Source organism: Engraulis encrasicolus, chromosome 3 (assembly GCF_034702125.1).
Source record: "Engraulis encrasicolus isolate BLACKSEA-1 chromosome 3, IST_EnEncr_1.0, whole genome shotgun sequence".
Lineage (NCBI taxonomy): Eukaryota > Metazoa > Chordata > Actinopteri > Clupeiformes > Engraulidae > Engraulis > Engraulis encrasicolus.
This window is the reverse complement of record NC_085859.1, coordinates 19103350-19124372: the sequence shown is the minus strand read 5'-3', so window position 1 is coordinate 19124372 and position 21023 is coordinate 19103350. Positions and strand designations below refer to the sequence as shown.

General features: G+C 44.5%; 1 protein-coding gene across 2 annotated transcripts; it reads left to right on the top strand.

The window, feature by feature from the left end:
- The first annotated feature begins 370 nt into the window (after positions 1-370).
- Positions 371-20853, top strand: vps37ba (VPS37B subunit of ESCRT-I a). 2 transcript variants are annotated; one of them, XM_063194918.1, is made up of 4 exons: positions 371-600; positions 9311-9482; positions 16750-16832; positions 17264-20853. In XM_063194918.1, exons 1-4 carry the CDS (start codon positions 496-498, stop codon positions 17774-17776), a joined length of 873 nt encoding a protein of 290 aa, XP_063050988.1. In that variant the 5' UTR covers positions 371-495; the 3' UTR covers positions 17777-20853. The 2 variants fall into 2 exon arrangements, with proteins under 2 accessions (XP_063050988.1, XP_063050990.1); XM_063194920.1 differs by having other exon boundaries at positions 498-617.
- Positions 20854-21023: the final 170 nt, after the last annotated feature.

Here is a 21023-nt window from a genome sequence, read left to right as displayed (position 1 = left end):
ACAGTGCCGACATTCCGCCAAGATCAGGCCGACTGTTCTTAACGGTTTTTGCAATAATAACAAGGAATCAAATAATAATAATAATAATAATAATAATAAACATTTAAGATGAGAATAATTAATGTGCCATTTATAACACAAAATGTGTCAAACAGTATTTAAACTCAATAATACACATCCACACGCAGTGTTAAAATGTGTCAAAAAAATTACACATTCCTTCTTGCGCAGAAAGTTAATCAGGGATACAAATTATCAGCACAGAAAACATGCGCATTCAAAAAAGTTTTGTACTATGAGGACATAAATTAGACCAATATTGGGTCACTGTTTCAATATTGTCACTGACGTAAGGAGATCTCCACCTATGCACAGCTTCCGGTAAACCTAGCAGCAGCCTGTTAGCTGCGCTCAGTGCGCTGCTCCCAATGTTTCAGACTCAAGAAACGAAACCGCACTCCGTGAGGACAGAGCAAGCGAACAGCTGTGTCCGACATGTCTGGGTTTGGGAGTAAGTTGAGTGGTTACACTATGACACAGTTGAACGAACTACTTGAAGATGATGAGAAACTCAACAAAATGGTTGAGGATATGGAGGAGGTAAGACAACTAACGTGGTAAGATGCGGTTTGAACATGTTTTCGAAGTTTAGCCCAGCCCGTTCCTCAGAACAGGCCTCGTGTTGTTTGTTTCTTGTTTTGTTATGCGCTTGATTTCGATATCTTCGGTCTGTTTCAGGTGGCCTTTGGGTTGTTTTGCAGCCCAACAGCTATCAAACGTATCTTGTCCTCAACGCACGTCCTTACCTTTTATCACATTATAACGCTCCTCTTTGGCGACGCGCTTTTTACGCAGCAACATTGTTGCAATTGTTGCGGTCACTCACCGCTACTAATAATATTGTAACAGTCCATCTTTACTCTCACATTAACACTTATGTCTAATAGTGAAAACCAGTAGTATGGACATATTTCGCCCATAACTTCCGTTGGTACTACATAGCGTCTGTAACACCATGCGATTGGCAGGCTTCCCATGCAAGTAAATCGAGTCCCCCGGGTAGACGACTAACGGCTCAAGAATGTTCATCCGAAGCTTCATTTTGACTGGTTTTGTAGGCTACCGTGATTCTATATATCTTTCCACACAACCTTAAACCAGCTGCGTCCCTGCTCACTGACCTTCAGACAACATTTTGCAACTGTCATCTCTGTGTATGTCGCTAATTAAAGAATGACTGCCTGTCACAGGCGTCCTGTATGTGGAACACACTCTAGCCCAGGCAGGCTACGCTCCTTGATGACTGTTGACTCTATGGCTACTCCTGTACACACCACCCAGTAAACTATCTGATTGTCATAACCTCGTAGTTTTATCAAGTCACTAAACGTGACCGTTTGTATGCACAGTGGGCCTTTCGCAAAGTTAAATAGAGCTCTAGTCGCCAAGTGCTGTTTGCCATCTATCGACCGTAGGCTCGCGCGCTTATGTTCACAGCCTTTTGTTTAGATTTCCTCGACCTCTGTGGAAGGGCACATCACTGTGAGGGCTTTGGAGTCAAATCACTCTGAACAATCTTAAAGCACACAGCCCAATAACCACTTTCAGGGCACAGGTCCAGACAACAACCCTGTTTTTTTCTGTCCAAATGTCTGTATCCGAGCCAGATGTTGTAGCCCAGCCTTCAGCGTGGGAACCATTCTTACTTCCTTCACTCTGATGAATATTTACAGTGTTTATGGTCTGTTCTCAATATGGTGGTTCACTTCACACGTGTGAGACCTGAAGGTACATTTGACCCATCAAGCTTCAGCTGTCTTCTGCTCTCCAGCTGTTGCCAGTCAGGGTATGCAGTGGATGAGAAATACCTCTCATCACACTGTGAAGAACAGCTGACACAGTCTAAGAAGCCTTTTTCATGTGAGGCGCTGTGCCACCAGTAATGGATTAATATGCTGTTGTGTTTTTCAGGTTTGCATTTGTATGAAGTTACCTGTGGGATCAGTTATCAGTAATTGCTGGGTGGTGAAGCTCATCTGGGCTCTTAGTGCTAGGCCAGGGGTGTTTGACTTTTAGGAGTGGTATGGAAATCAGCTGAGTGAGTCTCTCAGACTGTTGGCTCTGCCTCATTTGTAGAGGTGTGTCGTTCATGAACGATCCGTTCTTTTGAACGGCTCTCTGAAGTGAACGATGGGAACCGGATCACAGCTGTGGGAGCCACTCGACCGTTATTTCGTTCATTTTTCATTCATTTTAAGCACGTGACCTCGACCAGAGTAATTAAATTTGGGAAAAAACACAATTGTTTGCCTCAAAGAGAGGCAAAAACGGTCTTTAGAAGCAGGATAATAATCAGTTGTTGTTTGGACAACATTACCTTGAGGAGGAGTCAAAATATTACATTTTTAACACTGAATAAATAAGAGCCAAAAGAGCCAGTTTTTTGAACAGCTCTTTGAAAGGAACGAGCCACTAAGATCCGGATCCCGAAAAAGAGCCATAAATCCCATCTCTACTCATTTGCCTATTATGTTTTCGTCAGCAGGAAGCCAAAGCCTGAATGGGGGTGGTGGTCTATGTAGAGGTGGCTCTTCAAGTCTGGCACAACTTTTATTTTGGTGAAAAGATTCATGATATAACTGCTCTATTATGCGGAATGAATGATATTACATTACATTACATTACATTACAGTGTTTCCCACAGAAATTTTGGAAACTATGGGGGCAGCCGGGATTTTTTTTGTCCGGGCGGGGGGAACGGAGAACAATCTTGACTGGGAGTACCTAGAGCGACTGGATGGTAGGGGTGGGCGGTATGGCCAAAAATGTATACCTCGGTATAAATTTAGCCACGGTAAATATCACGGTATATACCACGGTATTGTACATTTGTGTATAAAATTTTGAAATTAAGCGTTTTGTGGCAAAATGACCAAAACACCATTTTTTGCATTTTATTTTTGGAAATGACTGGTCAAACATTGTTTTATCTATGTGGGAATTCTTGTCATTCAAATAATTTGAAAACATATTTTTAAACGTTTAATCTATAACTATAACTCTACATCTACAGGACGCAATGCGCTATTGCGGTAGACGGTATGAGACAAAATCTCTATCATTGATGAAAAAATACTGCACACGATATTATACCGCGGTTACCGCCCACCCCTACTTAGATGGCAGAGCCAGACGGCTTGTGCTGGATGAGCACAGTTCTCTTCCAGTAACATAAGGCGTTAGTAGGTCCTTCAGATAAGCTGGGGCCGTTCCTGTGATGGTTTTGTAGGCAAGGGTCAATGCCTTGTGCTTGATCCGAGACTATCCCAGACTGAACAAGACCCAGAGGTACAGCATTATTGTGACCGAGTTTCCCGGAGAACATTTGTTAGTCAAGCTGGGTGGGGGCATAGACATGGCCGACTGTAAGGTCTATAACAGGGATGGGCAGCTTTCATGATAAGGAGGGCCACATTTTTTCATCGGCACCATCAGAGGGCCATATGACCATGGATCTGACTGCAGCTCATAGTGTGCAATTATGTGCAATTGGTTGCTCATTGACTGCCGATATTCCCTGGAAGGAATGAGTTTTTTTTGTATTAGCAAACAGTGTAATTACAACAGATTGATTCACTAGTGATTTAAAAAGATGTGGTCTTTTTTAAATTGCGTTTTGTCTACGGGCCACACTGAGTGAGGAGGCAGGCCACATGTGGCCCCCGGGCCTCCTGGTAGTGGAGACAAGTGCCCATCAGGCCTGGGAAGGCTATGTTGTGCAATTTTAAAAGAAAGTTTCTCATACAATATTTGTAAATCAAATAAACATTTTGTACTGCAAATCTAATTCCTAATATCAGGACAAAGTCAAGGTGGTAACTTGGGCGTTTTGTTGTTAAGATGGATGCCTTAGCTGTGAAGTGCTGGGGGAATGCCTGCACACAGCAGACACATGAGCGCATAGGTTTACCTGTCAACCGTTGACAGACTGATGGCCACTGACTGGAAAACGTGCTGTAAATCCCTCCCTGGGGTTCTCCGCTGATGAGAGAGTCTTTTGTCTCTGTCTCTCTTTGTGTTCTAATTACTGCTGATAAATCACAGTGGTGGTACAGAACTTGCACCTGCAGTTCTTATTTCTGTTTCCAAAGCGGATGCCATAACTATTGACACACTGTAGGACAGTCAGCTGATTCTTTATCTTGATTGGTCTGTTATGGAGTATGAAGATTCACTGTCTTGAGTGTTGCCATCCACATATTCCACATATTCACATAGCAGACTCAGGAGAGCATGTGTGCACCAGTTGAGAACAAATCTAATTAAAGGAATCATGCACTTACATTTGAACCTTTTAGTGTGTGAACATAATTCACTGCAATGTTGTTGTGAGGCTGGTCATCACAAGAGCTGAACCACCTTAATATAAGTACATCGGCCTCATTCGAGTATTTATTATAGAGTGTGGTTAGTAGGTGGAAGGTGGTTATGCAACGTTTCCGTGGATATTATCTGTTCACAAAAGAGTGTGTGTGTGCCTGCGTGCGTGCGTGCGTGTGTGTGTGTGTGTGTGTGTGTGTGTGTGTGTGTGTGTGTGTGTGTGTGCGCGTGCGTGCGTGCGTGCGTGCGTGCGTGCGTGCGTGCGTGCGTGCGTGCGTGCGTGCGTGCGTGCGTGCGTGGTTATGAAATTCAGCCTACTGGTGGGAGTGGGGTGGGAGTGTATTTGAGTAACCTCTTAATCTTTTTTTCTGTCGTCTCTAGGAAGAGCTGTGTCTATTTAATTATGGCTGGGTAATGGTGAACCTGTCTGTAACTACTGAACTTGGCACACATACTAGACACAAGGAAGGGCAGGAAATTCACAAGCTCTCCTCTTTAAGTAGCCAGTCTTCTTTTGTTGCTATTTTACCATCAGACCATTCTTGTAGGCTTGTGTGGGTTGGGTAATACCCAGTGGTTTACACAAGGAATGACGATGCATTTTTAACTGTAATGCACATCGTCCAGCAATCGTGGCGAAGTTATGGCAGTTTTGTTTGTAAGTCCCAGCTTTATACAGAAAGAAGGAAGCTAGCCCAAAATGACTGGGCATGTGTGAGGTCAGGTTGTCCCATATAGTCAGCACCAGAAAGGGGAATCGTTGGCCACAGTGAATCATATAGTGATCCTGTGAATCACAGAAAGTGCTTTTCCACCAGCGGTGGAGAATGTTTTTTTAAATGGGAAGCATTTTCATGCATTCCTCAGTTTTTTTTCCTTCTTCCTCTCGTTTATCCCATGTCTCATTATGGCACTGCACAACACCTTCATTGGGGTTGCTGCTCCTTTTAAAAACAGATCCCTTTTCTTCCTCAGCCATGTGTTTTTGGCTAAGCGTTGGTCTATAAAAATGAGTCAACCAAAAATGGTTGTAATGAGGGGGTGGGGGGTTACTCCAAATGTTTGTTATTCCCATCCTGGGTTTTTTTTCTCCTCTCTCTGGCTGTGGTGGGACAAGCTCGGAGCACAATGTGCTGCGTTGGCTCCACTACTGAAATAATAGAAGTGGAAGGAAGGTTCTGTATATCTTTTTTGAAAACACTCTGTTGGGTTTACACACCCACTGGAAACACACAATAGAGTTGAGAGTTCACAAGAAACAAACACATCATAGGAGTAACAAAAAAGGGGTTCCACGCGCCTCTGTTTTTACATCTGGTGCATCAACGGGAGGGAGGCAGGTAATCTTGAATGAAGAGAAGACACCGGAGCAGCTCAGATGATGCTTTTTCTTTTTAATTTAAGTGCACAACATGTTAGGGACTAACGTTTCGATGGCAAGCCATCTTCATCAGAGTCCATGAGTACTCATGGACTCATGGACTCTGATGAAGATGGCTTGCCATCGAAAGGTTAGTCCCTAACATGTTGTGCACTTAAATTAAAAAGAAAAAGCATCCCATCTGAGCTGCTCCGGTGTCTTCTCTTCATTCAAGTTTGCATCATAGGAGTAATTTGTACATAGGACTGAAATTGTATCAAAATCTTCCACTAGTGTGCATTGTTACATGCTAGTAAGAACACATATCCATCTTATTCGTCTCATACTTTTGTCATCTGGATTTGTTAATTTACTGACATTGTATAGGAAACCTGTCTGGGTGAACTAAGTAGATGGAAATCAGATATTTTGTTTGCATGTGACTTGCACCGACAGTACAGTCTAAAGTACCGGTATGTGGCACTTAGTCATGGCTGCCATTTATTACACCTTTGCTGCTGCTGCTGTAGCCATTATGCCTTCGACCTTTGCTCATCCGCAGCGTCATGCTGAGCTGAGGAATGCTCTTTGAGCTTTGACAAAGCAGACACTGCTCACCCATCCGTAGGAAAGCCATCCGTTAATGAATGTGTGACCTGTGTGATCCTTATGGTGCAGTATAGGGTATGGGATCCAGCTGTAACCTAATGTTAAGAAAGGTGACCTTGGGATTGGTGTGGAGGTTGGGGGTGTGTGTGTGTGATAGGTCTGCACCAGTACAGGACAGGTGGATGTTTATCAATGTTGCAGCCTGCTCCTGTATTCTTCATCCATGGCTTAAATGACCCTGAGTAAAGCATCTACACCCATATCACTCCCAAGGACTGTACCCTGTACCGATGTGACCGGGCGTCCCTCTGGATCAACAACTATTCTGTCTGAACGAAGGTGGCTACAAAAGCTGGAACCTGGGACGTATTGTAACACAACAATGTAGCCATGTGTAAACCTGGCTGTTATATTGTTATTGGCTTGTAGTTGTCTGGTTTTATCATCACATCCTCAGAACGGCTCCATAGGCCAAGTTCTATAATACTCTGCGAGGCCAGTCAACAAGGGCCGGATTAATGCGCAGATATGCCGCCTATGCCCCCACCTGTGAGGGGATGTCGTGCCGAAAAGCGAGTCCCGGCCAGAACACGAGTGCCCTCAATGAAACCAATGGAAATCAATGACCAATTTTAGATTATCAGTTAATTGGGTATAGGCCCAGGCCCATAGGATTTAGAAAAGGTAGAAGTTGTAGTCTTCGTTTTTGCTATGCTATGTTATCCTAAACCTAAATCTCCAAAAGTAGGTCCACGTTCTCACATCTACTCTATGTGGGAGAAAAATGTAATGTAATGGTGGCCCTACCGTGGTGCTAACTGGATGAGCAAAATAAATAAATAAATTGTAAAAAATTATGTGAAAGGCAATAGCATGGAACTTAGGTCAACAGATTTCTGGCCAGAAACACCAGCCTGTCCGTATGTTCTGGCTTCAAATACGCTCTCGAAGGCAGGTCACTATTGCCACGATTAAATCCCGATTGAAATCACGATTTCGATATCACGATTTTCGATTATTTTCGATTAATTGTGCAGCCCTAATCTTGAGGACTCTGGTACAAAACAGGCCTGAGGTAATTTCCCGATTCTTCCCCATTTCTCTCTCTGTCACCAGAGATTCTTTAAGTATATAGAGATATGCCAATTAGAGACCGACCGATATGGGTTTTTCTATGGCCGATGCCGATATTTAGAGGTCAGAGTCAGCCGATGGCCGATGTGACCAGCCGATTTTTTGGGCCGATTTTTGGGGCCGATATGCCATCATATTATCCTTAATTGGCATGCTAAAAATATACCGGTATATAAACAATATTCTTTTTCATTTATTTATCCATAACGTGTATTTTATTAATTAAAAGTAACATATGTTCCATTTACACCCTTAATATTCATATAGATAGTCCTAGTAGAAATATTATGTAGGCCAGGGCTGTCCAAACTTTTTTAGTGAGGGCCGAATACAGGAAAATAAACAAGGGGCCGGGCCGCACATTAGCTGTGAGATGACCGGTTCAATGTAACAAATACACAAGGGAGGCAAAAGCTGTCTGATGGCCCATGATTTATTTCCAATATTTTCAAGAGGCAATGTAAGAAAATGTAACACAAATTGCATAAATATTATTGTGTCAGTGTAATACACTTGTATGAATTATCCACATGTACATGGTTAATAATTAAGCTTATTATTAATTGTTATTTATTATTATCTTGTTATTTTATTGTTGCCTACAATCAATCAGTGCATGTTTATAAGCTGTTTAATTTGTATTTAATTCTTATTATAGCCACCACTACTTCCCTGGCACTTCATGGGTCAATGTGAAACTCGTGCTGATCCAATCAGATCAAGTGCCTCTATCTCACATGCACGCAGGGAGCGATGTAAACAAAGGCAGCTCTCCTCTCTGTGCCTCCCTCAGTTTAAATGAGCAAGTTCTGTCGTAACCTAGCATGTTTAGCTAACTTGCTACAGCCACAGAGGCAATTTTACAGGATGGATTCACAAAGCTATCAAAAAATAATGTCACTTATGCGCAACATGCTTACAGTATAGCATGATACTATTCCAACTGTGGGTTAAAGTCACAAATAAAAGTGCTAAGCAATCGCTAACGCTAACCGCTATTCAGTTTGAAGTATAAGCAGCTGTAGGAAGGCTATGGTAAAAGGCACTCGTGGTCACACACCACTAGCAACTTTGATTTCAACTCCGTTGCCGTTGAAAACAAATAGACATGGGGTGAAAGTCAATCACATGTCAGACTTGCATCCTTTTTTGTTAAAATTTCGCTTAGATTTTTACTTCCTATTGTATTTTTTAGAGGTAAACTTCACACTGGTTACCACCAGTATTAGGGCTCCCAGTAGCTGCCCGCTGATGTGCCTGATAGAGAGGTGTGCCTGATAGAGAGGTGTGACGTTCACGGAGCCGGTTCTTTTGAACGGCTCCCTGAAGTGAACTATGGGGGCAGGATCACAGCTGGGGGAGCCACTCGACTGTTATTTCGTTCGTTTTTCATTCATTTTAAGCACGTGACCTCGACCTTAAAATCGGCGCAACCAAATGAGAAAATCGGCCGATGCCGATTCATTAAAAAATAGCAAAAATCGGCCGATTAAATCGGCCGGCCGATCGATCGGTCGGTCTCTAATGCCAATGTAATAGGTTGCTATGGGCACCTAACATGACCAGGTTCCGGTCTGCCTAAAGGGGCGTGTCATAATACTCCTAGCATTGAATAGAACAGTCCTTAGGTCTGCCTAAAGGGGGATTCCCCCCCCTCCCCCTTGCAATAATAGAACCCGGAAACAATGGGCCAATGGAACCTCTCTCTCTCTCTACTCTCTCTGCTGTCACTACTTCCTTTCATCTCTATTGGATTATCTTAATTACAGGCCCCCAAATTATCCTAAAAGAAATAATGTAATATAAAGTAAAATGTGTGTCCTCCAGGTGCAGGGGGTCCAGCAGAGCAAAGAGATGACCCTGGCCAGCAACCGCAGCCTGGCGGAGCAGAACCTCCAGCTGCAGCCCCGGCTGGACTTCCAGAAGAACGAACTGACCAAACGCTACCGCCATCTCCAGGAGCACTACGAGGCCTACCAGATCCGCAAGACTACACTGGGTGAGTTGCTGCTAGCCTGATTATCATGGACTTTCAAATCTCTTCGAGACTTCGTCTGACCAAGAGCGTAACAATTAACATTTCCCAAATGGTATTTCCCAAACGGCCTCCCTTAGTTTGCTAATGGTTGTTTGCTTCCCAACAAAGTGGGAGGAGTTCCAGATTTTGCGGGAGCTCAGAACGTACTTGCATTGCTCGCAACGCTGAAGCTGTTGTGTCACTAGGAGGGCACGGCCTGGCTAAGTTGCTGCCGCAACTGGATGACATGATTTTTTTTTAAAAATGGAAATCCCCACTTACAAGTCCAAGCATGACTTTTGTGTGAAATGGAAAAAGAGAGAGCTGACTGGCAGGTTGTGTTCTCAGTCACACGTTGTTTGACGTTGTCTCTCTACAGGATACGTTTGGAGGGTGTGACATTGACATTAGCTAGTTTACCATGGGTAAATGACATTACATTACATTACATTACATTACATTTCTCTTAGCTGACGCTTTCATTTTATTCAAAGCGACTTACAGTTATTATTTGTCAGGGTATTGGTTACAGTCCCTGGAGCAATGTGGGGTTAGGTGCCTTGCTCAAGGGCACTTCAGCCATGGATGGAGATGTAGGGAGAGGTCAGGGGGGGATTCGAACTCCCAACCCCCAGATTGAAAGACCAACTCTTTAAACACTTGGCCACGGCTGCCCCACTTACCAAGAGTACCAACTTGAGTGCGACTGTATTTGTGCACCAAAGGACGAGGGACGTAATTAGGACACGTGGGAGTTCAGGGAGACAGGAAAGCCAAACAAAATGAAAATCTCTCAAAAAATAATTACCCGGTGGGCCTATTCACTCTTTGCTGAAAACACTCAACTACATCTGGGGTGAATTTCTCAAAAGGGAAGTTGTTAGCCTGTTAGCAACTTCGGTAGTTGCCAATGGGAAAATGCATTGAAAACAGCAAAGTAGCTAATGTAGTTAGCAACTTTGGTTTTGAGAAACTCACCCCAGCATTGCTATAACAATGCAAGGAGTCTTTGATAACCAATAAAGTTTTGGTCATTGCCATTTTGGTGACAATAAGGTTATAACAGAGGCTCTGTGTTAAGGGGTTAAAGATCCGCATTGGCAACCCAGTATTATCCTTAATACAACTGTCAACTTGGTTGTGTATACAGAATAGTTAAACAGGTAGGGATACACAAATGTTAAATCCTGTAGACGTCAGCATGAGATTGTCACTTATTGATAACGGAGGGGAAGTGTATACTGTGATTAAGTTTTCCATTATGTATGTACGGCACGGTTGTTAACGTGGAACACATCTCGATGTGTCACTCACAGTTATGTAAGATAAGAGTTCCCGACAGGCCCACGGCCTGCTCTATTTCTTTCCCAGCAAGTCCGCAAGCCTCGTCTGACCAGTTTTTCCAGTTTATGTTCCTATCCAATATTAATGAGCTTCTAGACATGCGTGTTCACAGGGCAAATGAGGCCTGTACAAAGTCAATTCTGCACAAGGGCTACGGTAGCTGAAATAGTATTAAAAAAAATCTGAGTGGTACCGACATAGTTGGGACTCGGAACCAGGCTTCTCTGGGGTTTGCTGGTACTCGGTACAGAAAACCCCATGTTGAGTTTGGGTTGAAGCTTTGTGAATAAAAAGGGGGCTGTCTGTCACTGATTTGCCCTGTGTGTCGCAACTGTTGCCAGGCAGCCCAGTCCAAAACAGTGCAGCGCAGCACACTAACAGTTTCTCCTTCAGTTTGTCCCCGCTACAGCCAGCAAACAGACTTCGTTAGAGGTTAATGTTTTCTGGGACGGAGATAACATTCTTTCCGTCCAGCTCTGAAGTTAGAAATTTACTGTTTATTTTTTTCAGCTTTGCTTTGCTTTGCTTTGCTTTGCTTGCTTGCTCTCTTATGACAAGAAGGCAAGCCACAACACACGTAATGGAGGTTTTGGCAGTCGGGGGATTATCATGGTTGTTAAATATCATAAAGCATTTTCCAGGGTACATAAGCATAACGATATGAGCTTGTGGTTTTATTTGACAGGAACAGGGACAGCAGTCCCGCTCTGTAAAGCTAAGCTGTTGCGTGAGATTTGCCTTTTATGTTGTCAGTAGAGTTGAGGACAAACGGCAAGACTGAGCCAACTGTCATTTGTGTGGTTGATGGGGTGCGGGGCAGGGGAGTTGTGGGTAACAGGCTTTTCCCCTTGTGCTGCCTGACCCACTTCTGTATGCTGTGCAGTAAGCTGCCATGCAGCTGGGCAGTTTGAGCCATGTGCTCAACGGCTCTATGAGAGAGTTACTCCACACAGACGATGGATGAGGCTCTCTGGTCTAGGGGCAGCATTGCATGTGGAAGCGTTTGAGGTTTCTGTGTGTGTCTTAGAGGCATACAGCCCTGCTGCCCTCCAACCTCCCACACATACATAATTACAAATGCCAGCACAAAAACGCATGCAGCATTGTTTTACACTTACACACACACACACACACACACACACACACACACACACACACACACACACACACTTACACACACATGCAAATCCTGGTGCACACACTGTTCTGTGTGTGCCTTACAGGCATATAGCCCCGCCTTCAATGCATCCACTCACACAATTACAAATGCCAGCACAAATATGAACTACTCTCACACACGTGCGCGCGCACACACACCATCTTTTACATCACATGCACCATTGTTACACACATGAAATGCAAATTCTGCTGTACACACACACACACACACACGCACACACACACTCACACACACACACACACACGCACACACACACTCACACAGAGCCACACATGCAGAGAGGCCTGCCATGGCAACGGAAGCTCCCTGCCTGTGTGTGTGTCCCAGGCGGGAGGCAGCTGAGGGCAGCATGGCAGACAGCACTGCTTGGCCCAGCCTATTATCGTCACTCAGTCAACACAGTGGGCTTTTGTCAGCCTGTGGCTGTGTATAAAAAGGAGAAACTGAGCAAAAAAACCCAGCCTAGACGAGAGCGAAAAACAGACAAACATCTAAGATTCTAACCTACCCCCTAACCCTGCGCTGACTGGGCAGAAGAACCATGTTGTCACTCTCACCCTCCCACTCCGCTTTAAGTACATGGCTGACTGACGCACGCTCACTCTTGTCACTGAAGTGAGCATTGGTCTCATGATCTAGTGGCCCAAGTACATACACCGCTCAGTTGTTGGAAGTTGAAGACTGGCTCATTGTTCTTCTTGCCTGGCGCTGGCGGCTGTATGGTTCCGCCCGTGAGGCGTCGGATTTTGGGGAGAACTAGGTGTCTTTAGTAAAAAAAATGAGGCCTCCGGGCTCTTCTATAAGATGATTTACCTCTTAAAGGGGTATGCCACTATTTTGGGGCTTACTGCAGTTAAAATCGTTGGCTGGGATTTATAAAGGTGGTAAAGTGTATTATTTTTCATGTTAAGCGTTGTCTTGCTTTAAGACAAGTTAAAAGAGGGAATATGTCGCTAAGCTAGTGAAAGTCAATGGATCCGTGTAGCATTATAGCATGCTACACGGATCCATTGACTTTCACTAGCTTAGCGGCATATCCCCTCTTTTAGCTTGTCTTAAAGCAAGACAATGCCTAACATGAAAAATAAGACACTTTACCACCTTTATAAACCATGGCCAACGATTTTAACTGTATTAAGACCCAAAATAGTGGCATACCCCTTTAACTTAACCTGGTTTACAACTGAACCAGCGTTGTAGTATAGGTGTCCTGTTGCTACTGCCGATGGGGATTCCAGACCTTCCCTCCCTCCCCTCCCCTCCTCTGCTGCTAGGCTTGCCATTCTCAGTCACAGCACAGCCCAGCCCCTCCTTGGCTTGTAACAGGAAACTGTGCAAGGTGATTTTGAGAGGTGGGGGCTGGGGTGGGAGCTGGAGAGCGAGTGTGGCGCTTCAAGTTGAGTGCTTGGGTGCATTGCAGGGCACTGCAGTGTCATTGAGTGCAGAGTCATGGTGATGGATGCAACAAATAACGGCCAACCATCAGCTCTTCCATTGTTGTGGTTTAGAAGCAGCCATGATTTTGAAGCCAAATACTCTTATCTTCTGGTCACTGTGCCAGAACAGAAGTGCGAGTGGAGGAGTATCCTGTTATTCTTTTTTTTTTATAAGTCTCTTCTTTTTAATCCTTCCTGCAGTCTGTTCGTGTGACCGCAGCTCAGTTCTCAGTTCCTGTTGTAGTTGTAGTAGATGGATTGGGACATCTGTGAAGTGCGTGGTGTCATGCGCCAGGAAAGCTGGTTAGATTAAGCTCCTTTGGCGGGCACCCGGCCAGGACAGAAGTCGAAGCTGGAGGAAGAGCAGGAGGAAGAGGAAGAGTGGAGTAGAGAGGAGTTGAAAAGCTTTATAGGGCAGAGTGAAAGCAGATCAGGGGAAGAGTGGAGTGGAGAGGAATAAGGGGAAGGAGAGGAAGAGTGGAGAGGAATGGAGAGGAGTAGAGCAGGACGATGAAGACAGAATTGAGATTGCAGAGTGACAGACTAGAGTAACTGAAGTGTGAGACAGTGAAAGCAGACCAGAGAAAGAGGCTGATGAGACATTTTCTATAGACCAGTGTTTCCCAACCTTTTTTGTCCTGCGTACACCCTAAGCAATTTTGTCAAATGATGAGTACCCCCCTCACTCATGCTCTATATCTGTTCCTCTATTGGATAGAGGAACATTGGGATAGAGTCTATCCCAATGTGACTACACTCCATATATTTGTTATTATTACATTTTTCCAAGAACCCCCTGAGGTGTGTCGCGTACCCCTAGTGGTACACATACCCCTGGTTGGGAAGCACGGCTCTAGACCGATAACAATAATGATTATTATTAGTATAATAAGACATAGTGTTTTGAGACACTATGCATGTATATGCAGTGTATCAAAGACTTTTGCGAAACAAAATATAAAATGACTCGGATGAGACACCCATACAGTATACATCGTAGACAAAAGAATATGTTAAGCCTAATGTTCGCACAAATGTTCTGGATCTAATGCCTGAAGAGCAAGTCAAGATAAAACTACAATCAAAAGTGTATCAGAAAAAAGGAAAAAACGGAAGCGCTGCGTGGATCCAGATCTTTTGACACGGGTGCTCTAACAGTGTGTGGATAAAGTTGACATCAAAAAATTGAAGAGCAGGAAACTGTGGCACTCCGTTTTCTTATTTTTTAATAGTACAATGGCAAATAGACTGCCCAGTAAATAAGAAAACGGAGTGCCACAGTTTCCTGCTCTTCAATTTTTTGATACAATCAAAAGTGTATCAGTGTTTTTGAAAGTGCATCTTATCTTGGAAAGATTCGTAGCCTACTTTGAGGAACGTGGACGTCATTGCTCTGTATTCCTGGTGTCTTTGTTCTGTATTACAGTAAGCGTGTGTTTACCTGTAGTCACAGAGATGGCTGTCTAGTTGCACACGTGATTGTGAGCAATGCACCTGTATTCAGGTCAGCCATGACTCTCAGCCGTGACTCATTTGATTAGCGTCACATCCTGCTGTACGGCTGTGGTATCACTCTGAGCACATAAGGCTCTCGTCCAGGCTCGTAGAACTCAACGCCCCCCTCTCTCTCTCTCTCTCACAGAAAATGGTGTTGTGATGTCCTTCTCTCTCATGAAAAGCGTTCTTGTAATTCCCCTCCCTCTCATAGAAAACAGTCTTGCAACACCCCCCCTGATTTGGTTTCCTTGTGGTTAAAGAAGACACTACCTTGATGTTATCGAACCAAGCAGAAACTGTCATCTAATATGTGCATAGTATCGGTGTCAGTTACAGGAAAGTTTTGCAATGCATATTAGGATCTTATTGGGAATGCTGTTGTGACTGCTTACAGTCCTACAGTAGTCCAATGGCTACTGGGCTTCCTGTAGTTGGCCATGTCATTGTCTCTGAGCCGGGAGCCCAAGGAACAGAGAGGCCTGTCGGGTCTGTTTCCTCCGAGATTCCACGGTCTATTTCTGTTTGCTGTGACTCATGTGATAGCCGGTCTTGTCCAACACAAGAGCAGCCCAATGCCGGCTGCACGGCAGGGGCTTTTTCATGTGCTGTGGGCCGGGCAGGCAGGCAGGCAGGCAGGCGTGCGGGAGGGCGTGCCAACAGCACATGAAGCAACCCTGCTCCTGCCATTCAGCCTGCCGTGCTTTGCCTCTTCCCTGGATCGGGTGACGTTGAGATCCGCAAGCAAGGCGGGCAGATGGAGGGGTGTGGAGCAGAAGACACTTCAAGTGATCACTACGCCCACCCAGCCCCCCAAACACACACAAACACCCTCCCCCTTCTCCTTCCCACTGACTCCTCAGCTGCGCTGGCATCACATAGCACTGCCGTCTCCCCTTTCAAGAGCGTAGCAGGGCCATGTTGTTTAACTATGCATCCAAGACAACTGTTGCATAACCCAACCTCATCATCCATGTGTTGCCTGATTTGATAATAATACTATTACCACTACTACTACAGTAGTTCTACTCCTAAGATTGTATAGCACCTTTCATGGAACTCAAAGAAGCTTTACAAAGGAGATGGGGTTAGGGAATAGCCACATTAAATGTTAAAGGCCCACTAAATGCATTGCTCTTTTTTTTGATCGTTTGTTTCTTTCGCAGTTGTATTGAGCCGAGCTGTATTGTTTTGTTCTCTCCACATTGCTTGTTCCAACTAATATTCTATGTAACCTACACATGTTAGTGAATTTTGGTGTTTTTTCCCCTCAATGATCACTGCAGTGTTTTTAACTTGTGCTTTGTTATCTGCTTTATCTCCATTTTGTTTCTGTGTTCCTCATGTGTTATGAAGCATGTTGAGGTCAACTAAGTCAGTGTTTCTCACCAGGGGTGCCGGGGCACCCTGGGGTGCCGCAGGCCCCCCTCAGGGGTGCCGTGGAAACATGGCTGATGTAATATAATACATATTTGTCTAAATTGATAAGTTAATGCTAGTCAGTGGAATCTTTCATCTGCCAATTACGCACAATAAAGTAAATATAGGTCGCCCCAGTCAGCTGCAACTTCGAACTTAGGTCGTGTGACGTCTCCAAATGTGTTACTTTTCTAAGCTTGTGTGGTATCGGATGCGATGCCATGTTACGGCTTGTTGGTTTGGGGTGCCTTGAAATTTTTCATAAATTGAAAGGGTGCCTCGCCTAAAAAAAGGTTGAGAAACACTGAACTAAGTTATACACTGTATATATTTAAAATATGCCATGTGCTAACTCTTCACTGGTGTCTGTTTGCAGATGAGAAGGCCGGAAGCACCTCGTTAGACACGCTGCTCGCTCTGCTGCAGACGGAAGGGGCCAAGATCGAAGAAGAGACTGAGGTACGTAATGAGCACCAACTCGAGTGCCAGTCTTGCACACGAGAGACCACAAGGGGGAAACCCCGGCGAAGGATGTGGTTTTGGTTTATGCTTCACCCATTTTTGTTCCTCTTTCCTGTTTTCAGTTCCAATGTTACCTTTGCCGTCAGCTAACATTACTGTGCCTGCCTTTGAATTGAGGTAACAAGGGGGCAATTGTGTCTGTCTGAATGCAGGCTAAATTAATCCCTCCTCTGCTTGACTTATTTGTGTGTGGTAACTTGGGATAAAAATGGCACCAATTTGTAGGCAGTGTGTTTCTGGAGGTTGTGTGCTTATGAAGGAATAGCACAGTGAGGTTCTGTTTCTGCATCTGTGGTATCCCCGTGCCGCACAGATTCTCCTACGTGAACTTCTTTAAAAACGTCTTTGTTTACAATTTTGTTTTTCAGAATATGGCTGATTCCTTCTTGGATGGAAACATTGCTTTGGATGCGTTCATTGACGAGTACCGGCGCAAGAGGATGCTGGCTCACCTGCGACGGGTGAAGATTGAGAAACTCCAGGAAGTGGTTCTGAAGGGGCCGGCGATGCCTCTTCCCCCGCTCCCCACCTGTCCTCCCCCAGAGCTGCACAACAAGCCCTCCCCCTTGCGCAAGGACCCCGCCTCCAGCACCAAGGAGTCCCCCGTACCCCTGCCCAGACGGGCGCCCCCACCCCCTCCTGTCAGGACTCCACCAGTCGCCCCCTCCCCCTCAGCAGCAGCAGCAGCGCCCGCCCAGCCCGCTCCAGTGTTCTCCTACCCTCCCGCACATTACCCCCCTGTACCTCCCAGAACGCACCAGCCGGTGCCCACTTTCAATCAGGGTTACCCCCGGCAGGCCTTCATGCCCCAGTACCCCCCAGCACTGCCCCAGAGGCCACCCCCTCAAATGCCTCCGCACGCTGGCTTCATGATCCAGTGACATGGGGGTGGCGTTGGAGTTGTGAAATGCACATGTTGAGAAGAGCAACGTAGCACTCCTCGTTTTTTTTTTTTAAGGAGAAAAAAAAACATCCTGAGGTCTGCAATCTCTGCACCTCCCGTGAACATCATTGCGTATCCTGGCTGGAAACTCATCTCGGCTGACCGTCCGAGAGGATGGACACGAACTGGATAGGCAACAGAGATTATTGGTCTTGCCACAGATTTGCTCTTTGCATTTTTGTGTAAATCCATCCACTGTTGCCCCCTCCTTCCTCCTTGTTGTTTTCCCATACAGTGGTTATCTGCAAGATCGTGTTATTTACCTCTTCCGAAAAAGGTGAATTCTGTTCGGCCAACAGGAACTGCCCATCATCCAGCCTCTCCCATATCTTAGTTGCTGCCCTTCAGATCCTGAACAGACTCTGGCTCCCATGGCTAGTTCATTGTTTTACCATTTTTATTTGAATATATAACAGGTAGCACAGTGTGGGGATGCATGCGTTCTATTGCATTTCAAATCTAAATGCCTTTATCACTCGTCAGTCAAATGCCTATGCACACAAAAGACTGCACTGATGTGGTATCATGGCAAAAGAAGATTCGGTGAAACAACATTTTTCGCTTCTACAGGTAACTTGCACAGTCACAACCTGAAGCCAAAGATGTTTTTTTGTTTTTTGTTTTTGTTTTTTTAACTGGAATTGAGAGTTGAGAGTGTGTGTACAGTAGATCAGGTGTTAAAATGGCAAGGTAAGGTGTGTGCCATTCCCTGTGGGCCACTTTATAATAAATTGGATTACTTTGTGTGCTGCAGTACGTAATCCGACAAAAACCCGTTGTTGACAGTGTTGCTGCTTCACTATGTCTCAGGGCAGGAACACACAGAGCTGTGAGCGTGTGAGCGTGTGTGCGTGCGTGCGTGCGTGCGTGCATATGAGTGTGTGTGCGTGTGTATATATGAGTGTGTGTGTGTGTGTGTGTGTGTGTGTACAAATAGCATTATCATATACATGTCGGCTTGCACTGTCCTTGATGTCTGCATATGTACACTGAATATTTAACCATTAACAATTAAAACAACTTGTTACCTGGAAACAATGTTCCTCTAACACACATGATATAATTTGATCTGATTGTTTTTGTTTCTGGTTTAATAGTGAAGGTTTTCTTAATGACCACTCTCCTCCTCAATATCTTTTGTTGGTGTATATTATGACACCTCTCGTCATGCTGTGTTGTTGTACTTTAAGGAACCTACACAGGCAATTTCATGCGTGGTTTTTTATTTACTTTTTCTTTTAAATGGTCTGTGTATCCTCATAGCCATTGGTAATTTCATCAACACACACAATCGTGTACAATGTACAACTATGGATTTGTCAAGAGATCATGCTGCGATATATGCTGATCGAGACATCCTTCTGTCTACGTGGCATCCTGAACTTGTCTGCACTGTTCTTGCTCTTGTAACCACTTCTTGTGTGCCTTTGGTTTGTTCGCTGACAAACCAGTCAGTGCTGCTGCAAGGACTGCCCCCCAAATGCTCTAGACAAGCAGTCTGGCAGCCACAATCTCCTGCTCAGGTACATAGCATCTCGTGTCACCTGTAACAAGGTACGCCTGTGAATCATGGGACTCGCTGGAAGTCTTTTGAATGCAGAGTGGCCGGCACAACGCAACGTACAGACAAAGAGAAGAAGTAGAGAATAGATTTTAACTTATGTGGGATACTGTCTGTGAAAATTTGAATGCTGTCCTTTAATTCTTCACTTTGTCTATATGTTATGAGAGATACGGCACCCAGTTAGAAAGTTTGAAGACAGATTAACAGGGGTAGTGTGAGCACATCTCTTTCAGTCCTGTCCAAGCCCAATGGTTTCAAACAAGCCATATGATTTACTGCATTGAGATCACATAACTTACTCTTATCACCTAGAGTAGTGCACAGTCTATTAAGGTCGGAGGCTATTATCAGACATTTTGAGCTATTCCTCAATGTTTATTTTTTTATACTATCATTTTTAAAGCCCACCTGGGAAACTCCAACTCCCACTGTCATTGTGACACAGCACACAACAAAATTGCATTTATGCCTTACTCGTGCAAGGGTGCAGTGCGGTGGGACGGTACCATGCTCAAGGTCCCTCAAGTCATGGAGGAGGATGGGGCAGAGCACTGGTTAATTAATCCCCCCACCAACCTGGCGGGTCGGGAGTCGAACTGGCAACCTTTTGGCTACAAGTCTAACGCCCTAACCGCTTACCACACATCTTTCATCTCTGACAAGTATGGGCTCCTTTTTAGTGGCTTCTTATTGTAAATCTATCTAAAATGCACATCCAATGTCAACAGTGGTTTAAGGGCTTTTTAAATGGTGCACTTCGATACTAGGGGGAGGTACTGTGACGTGTTTTCGTGATAAATTAGTTATGCGATGGTTTGAACATTTGCCAAGCCTCCTGGACCAGAATTTACCATCCCTCAAATATGCTGTCGACGTGTTTCGTATCTACCATTAACCATTTCACACACTCACACACACACACAGGGCTGCTGACAGCCCAGGAAAAAGTCATATGAAAGGGCCCCTCACCAAATACATACAATGTAATGAGAACCCAATTCTGGGACCTCTCTGTCCCTTGCACCCCACACACACACACACCCTCCACCCCCCATCCTGTCCTGTCCTGTACCCACTGTGTATTACAGTACGAGGAACACTTTAGCTGATTATAAAGGCTCCAGCCTATTATATTTGTTTATATTTGTAATGGTGGGTGCATTTGCTGAAGTCTGGTGTGAGAGAAATTAATAAAACAGGTAATTGTTGTTACTGCAGTGTTTGCTATGTTTTATTCCTCATCTCCTTATTGACTATTTGTTTCTAGCCTTTGAATGACATTAAATAGAAAGCTCAGGAATACAGTGATTTGGTACAATAAAGCTGTCAATGAATGACACACAATAGCACAGGACATGGAATAAATAACAGTATACAATAATAATGTAATAGTATAACAATGTTATTTTTTAGGCCCTACTACCTGGTGTAATATACAGTCCCCTACTGATTTTTCACTTTTTTGCACATTTGGCACACTTAACATTTTCAGATTACCAAAGAAATGTGAAGATTAAACAAGGATGACCCAAGCAAACATAAAATGCAGTCTTTCAGTGACTATTTCATATGTTAAGAGAATAATGCCACAAAACCTGCATTAGCTGGTTTGGGGAGCTGT

Bases quoted from the DNA above. Each gene is read 5' to 3' on its own strand.
- vps37ba (XM_063194918.1), top strand. From the start codon at position 496: ATGTCTGGGTTTGGGAGTAAGTTGAGTGGTTACACTATGACACAGTTG. The intron at 9,483-16,749 runs GTGAGTTGCTGC...GTCTGTTTGCAG, and splicing joins GATCCGCAAGACTACACTGG to ATGAGAAGGCCGGAAGCACC. The intron at 16,833-17,263 runs GTACGTAATGAG...TTTGTTTTTCAG, and splicing joins AGATCGAAGAAGAGACTGAG to AATATGGCTGATTCCTTCTT.